The 4,882-nt window shown below is 53.9% G+C and overlaps 1 protein-coding gene across 1 annotated transcript in view; it reads left to right on the forward strand.

Moving 5' to 3' along the window:
* CDYL (chromodomain Y like) overlaps window positions 1–3,741 on the forward strand; it is a gene marked incomplete at its 5' end in the record, with an annotated part of 71,546 nt that extends 67,805 nt beyond the window's left edge. Inside the window, 2 exons of the mRNA XM_007466406.1 lie at window positions 2,526–2,669; window positions 3,583–3,741. Coding sequence (XP_007466468.1) covers window positions 2,526–2,669; window positions 3,583–3,741 — 303 coding nt within the window. The remainder of the gene's footprint in view (window positions 1–2,525; window positions 2,670–3,582) is intronic.
* Between the last annotated feature and the right edge of the window lie 1,141 nt (window positions 3,742–4,882).

Consider the following 4,882-nt stretch of genomic DNA (forward strand, 5'->3'; position numbering starts at 1 on the left):
GCGGGCCTGATGGCTCAGGGCAGGGGGCCTGGGTCAGAGAAAGGACGTCGCTGGGAGACCGAGCAAGATTGGCAGAGGGTTCGTGGCTCAGTCTTAAGAGCATCGTGTTGATGGTAATTTTCTGGTTTTGGTCATCGCGAGGTGTTCCGTAAAGTGTTACCGTGAGGGACAGCTGGGGGACAGGTCCCAGGAGCTCTCTGTGCTGCTTTTATCATCTCTCTGTAAGTCTAAACTCACTCCCAAACAGAAGGTTTAAAGAAACGTAAAAGAGGAGTGATGTGGGACAAGCCTCAGCCCCCGTGGCCACATCTGGTCTCAGGGCCGCTCCCCCTCGTCTCCCTTCCTGCTGTAGCCCCCCGCCAGCTGCCCTCAGTGGCCATCCTGCTGGGGAAGCTGGGCCCTGTGTGCACCCAGGCCCGAGCTGCTGCCCTGGTCCGTGGATGGCTGCAGTCAGGCGGGAGGACCGCGCGGCTCTGGGGGCCCCCTGCCCCCCTCGCCTGCCCAGGCAGCAGTCGTGGCTTGAAGGCCAGCGGGACCCTTGCAGCTGTGGCCCCTCTGGGACCAGCCGCGCCCGGAGCTGCAAGGAGGGGAGACGGCACCCTTTGGGATCAGCGGGAGGGAGGGTTGCCGTGGCCGTGCTGGCCTCCACCCCTTGTTTCCCAGCCCGCGGGGACGCAGAGGCCAGCGCCCGTCCTCCCAGAGTGCGCGTCCACCCGCTGCCCCCCAAGCCAGCAGCCCCAGGAGGGGGGGATGGGGCTGGGCCGGGGACCCCGGTGCCCTGCAGACGGGGCACAGTCCCAGACCGGAGTGAGGAGCACGGCGTGGCCGGTGTCTGGGCTCCTCAGGACCTGCCCGCTTGGCCCTGCTGTCCAGCTGGAACTGCAGAGGGACAGCAGCTGCACCGGCCACTCAGTTCACAGGGTGGACACCCCCTGCCGCCGCCCCCCCCTCAAACCAGGCCTGCCCGGGGCAGCCGTGTACGGCCAGGCGCTGCGCCCTCTGGTGTCTTCGCTTCCCCTGTGGGTCAGTGCAGACCTGCCCCGCGTTGCCCTGTGCATCCCGCCACCTGGAGTAGGAAGGCCGAGTAGGGGCAGGCTCTCCCGTAACAGCAGGTAGGGGCGAGCCGGTTCTCGTGAAGGAAGCCAGGCAGCACGGACAGCTCACGACTGGCCGTCATTGTCCCCAGGCCTGAGAGTCCAGAAGAGGGAAGGAGAGAGGGGGTGGGGGGAGCAGTAAGTGACCTCCACGGGGCAGAAAACGACGTTCAAGGAAGTGACAACGAGGGGCTGAAGGACACCCGCCCCGTCACTCCCACTCCAGACGGCCCAGGGCCGGCAGTGTCTGCATCCACCATCCGAGCTCAGACCCTGGGGTTCAAGTCGGTCTTGAGAACGTGCTCCACGCTCAGTAACCGGCTTGTGGTTCTGTCTGCACGATGCAGTGGAGTGCATACAAACATGAGCTAGGAACGGGGACCCGGCTCCCCGCCCTACGTTGAAAGGCCAATAGATCCGCAGGCACCTGCTTTCCAGCCTCACCGGTGGCTTCCAGCAGGTGCACGGGTCTGGCAGCTGAGACGTCTCAGTACTACTAGCGGGGCCTTTCAGAACAAGGGTTTTACCTCTTTTGGAAAAAAGTATGTTTTACTGGAGCCTAGAAGCTCGTGGTCAAGTCTTCATGACCATCAGTCTTCAGGGTAAACTACGGAGAGGAAATTGTCACATCAGAACAGGGTGAGGTTTCTTTGTCAGATAGATTCTCTCCTTTCTCCTTCCCGCGGCATCTGAGCCTGTCGTTCGAATGAGATAAAACCCATACATGTTGTGTTGACACCTGAAAAGTGACCTAAGTTTTCAAAAAACGTGTATGAAATTGATTTTAACATCTGCAGATGTGAACTTCCATCAAGTCCTATGAAGTAACCGTGGTCAGACCCTCTTAAGCAGACCAGGTGGTCATCCAGGTCCTGCAGAGTTTATTTTTACCATGTGGATGTTAAGCGTGGCCGCCAAGTTACCCTGCAGCAGAAACATCCCTGCCCTTAGAACCTTGCTCTGTGTATTGAGGATTGAGGACAGTCAACGTTGGTCTCTCTGACATAGAAAACGTTGTGTAGCAGTTCTGTGCCTGGTGCAGATCCCTAAAACCACAAATTGCCATCAGCCTTGCTTACGCCTCAATTGCCTGGGAAACCGGTTTGTGTGCTGAATGAGTCCACACGTGGGAAGGGCTGGCACTGGGCAGCGGCAGGCGGGGAGGGACATGCTAGTAACTTCAGATCTATAGCAGAGAGCTCCTTTAATTTAGATTCCTTGGTTCTGTCCAGGTGATTCTGTTCTACGTCATAAAATAAGCCTTTTACATCTTCTTGAAAACTCGCCGGCCGGTAGTTACGTCCCCCGTTGACGGCACCTCCCGTGTGTTACTCGCGCACAGCCTGAACTTTCATGGCTGAGTTTTCGGGCTGTGTCCTCCCTGCCGCGACCTCCCGCGTCTCACACACCATCTGCTCTTCCTCCTTCCAGGCGAATGAAATGCTGCTCAGCGGACGGAAGCTGACGGCGCAGGAGGCGTGCGGCAAAGGCCTGGTCTCCCAGGTGTTCTGGCCCGGGACCTTCACCCAGGAAGTCATGGTCCGCATTAAGGAGCTCGCCTCCTGTAACCCGGTCGTACGTCCAGTTCCTTCTCTTCCGCGTGTCAGTGCTCTCACCCAGGTGTTTGGCCCGGGACCTTCACCCAGGAAGTCATGGTCCGCATTAAGGAGCTCGCCTCCTGTAACCCGGTCGTACGTCCAGTTCCTTCTCTTCCGCGTGTCAGTGCTCTCACCGCGACCTTTCCCTGCAGGGCGCGCACAGGGGGCACCCATGGCTGCCTCCACGTGCGACACCGGAGGCTGGGCTCTGCTGACCTTGCCCTTCCTCTGCAGATACCCGGGAGCCAAGGAGTGCAGTTCAAGCTGAGAGTCAGTCACTTAAGTGTCCCGTGAAAGTCTGCAAAAAGCAACGTTTCCAAAGTTCTTTACTGTTTCCAAAGCCCTTTCGTACAACCGCACTTATTTCTCCCTCAGCTTTGGTTTTTGTTTAATAAGCGTGCTGGGTAACAGTCTTCTAACAAAATTGCATTTAGCAAATTACAGGGTGAAATGTTATTTCATATCAACTGACACAACTCCCATCGAAGCTGTCCCAGGCATCCCACAACTCGTTACCGAAATTAAATTCTGGTTAGAAAAGTCCCGGGGCGGGCATTCTCAATGAGTGTCACAGCGTGGACAGGGTCCCCGCAGCTGTAGCTCGGGCCCAAGGCTGGTCACACTGCTGGGGCAGGACCAGGGCATGGAGAGGAGCACAGCTCTATCGTGAATTAGCTTAACAGCCCTTTGAAGTGAACTGTCCAGTATCCACAGTGAATGAGATACACATTTTACCTATACCGGGCCCAACACGTGTCGTGAGATGTTTGGTCACCTTCTCACCAGGTGGCTCCGTAGGTTTGCTAACTGCCTCCGTAAGCTTGGGGGCAGCAAGGAGCCAGCGCTCACAGCCACAGTCCCCGCTAATGACAGCTCATTGTCTGGCACAGGTGCTCGAGGAATCCAAGGCCCTGGTACGCTGCAACATGAAGCCGGAGCTGGAGCAGGCCAACGAGCGGGAGTGCGAGGTGCTGAGGAAGATCTGGGGCTCGGCCCAGGGCATGGACTCCATGCTCAAGTACCTGCAGCGGAAGATCGACGAGTTCTGACGGCTGGGCTGCCCCAGACCACCCTGGAGTCGCATGGCGCAGGCCGGCTGGGGCGCCCCGCGGCGCGGACCCACCCTCACAGCCCGAAACAGGTTCACGGGGAGCTCACGCTTGGAAGTAGGACTTGAAACAGCCAAGCTATTTATTATTACCAAGGAGTTTTTAAGTACTGTAACTTTAAAATAAATAACTACAAAGCTCCTTTGTCCAAACGTCATTATTTTATACTTAATACACAGACAAGTATAAAAGTATAAATTGTGAGCTCTGGGCTGCTCTTTGAGGCTCTACTTTTTGTTATCTTTGGCTAGTACTGTATAAAAAAGAAGTGTGTTTTCCTGGTTTGGGTGTCAGAAAAATCTGGAATAATGTTTGTTTTCCTTGTTTTTTCCTTCTAGAAAACAATGTAAAGAGGTGTTAGCCCGCCTCACCACCACCACCACCCCCCCACCGCCCCAACCCCAAACAAATACGGAAGGATCTGAGGCATGCCCTTGTCTCCAGGAAGGTACAAAACCTCAGAGATGGAAAATTCTCAATCGAAAGGAAGACTTATTCTTTTAGGATAAGTATTTGATTAAACACCCACTGCTGAATATAGCCCCAGACTAAAACACGCCTAGGATTCACGCTGAGAAATCAGTTGATTCTGCCCTCTTTCTTAAATATGTCCGATTCTTACCCAGTTAACAGAAAGAAACCACTCTCTCTCTAGCGGAAAGCTTGTTTTGCAGTGTTAGCGAATCACTGAATAGCTAAGTATGATCTCTAAGTTATAGGGGGTTTATAATTAAGTTTTCTGACCCATTTGAAAAAATAACTAAGTGCTTCTTGTTACTGGGTGAGAACTACTTTATATACAGTTTTGGTTTTCTATTTGCAGATATGATTGATGTATTACACCAAAAATAAAGTATTTTTATGTTGATAAAGTGTAATTTTTAGGTTCACTTAGAATATATTTTATTTAATAAGTTAAAATTCTTTTGGCACACTATTAAATGCAGAAACCCCTTTTTAAGAGAAAGAACTACCTTACATCGACGTTTAATGTCCTTGGTCTCTGCTTTCATGTCTACACAATATACCAAGTACAGGATGCTGCCCAAGAGTGCCCTGTGTAAATAGACGTCCACATTCC

This window comes from Lipotes vexillifer, unplaced genomic scaffold (assembly GCF_000442215.2).
Source record: "Lipotes vexillifer unplaced genomic scaffold, Lipotes_vexillifer_v1.1 scaffold444, whole genome shotgun sequence".
NCBI classification, from domain to species: domain Eukaryota; kingdom Metazoa; phylum Chordata; class Mammalia; order Artiodactyla; family Lipotidae; genus Lipotes; species Lipotes vexillifer.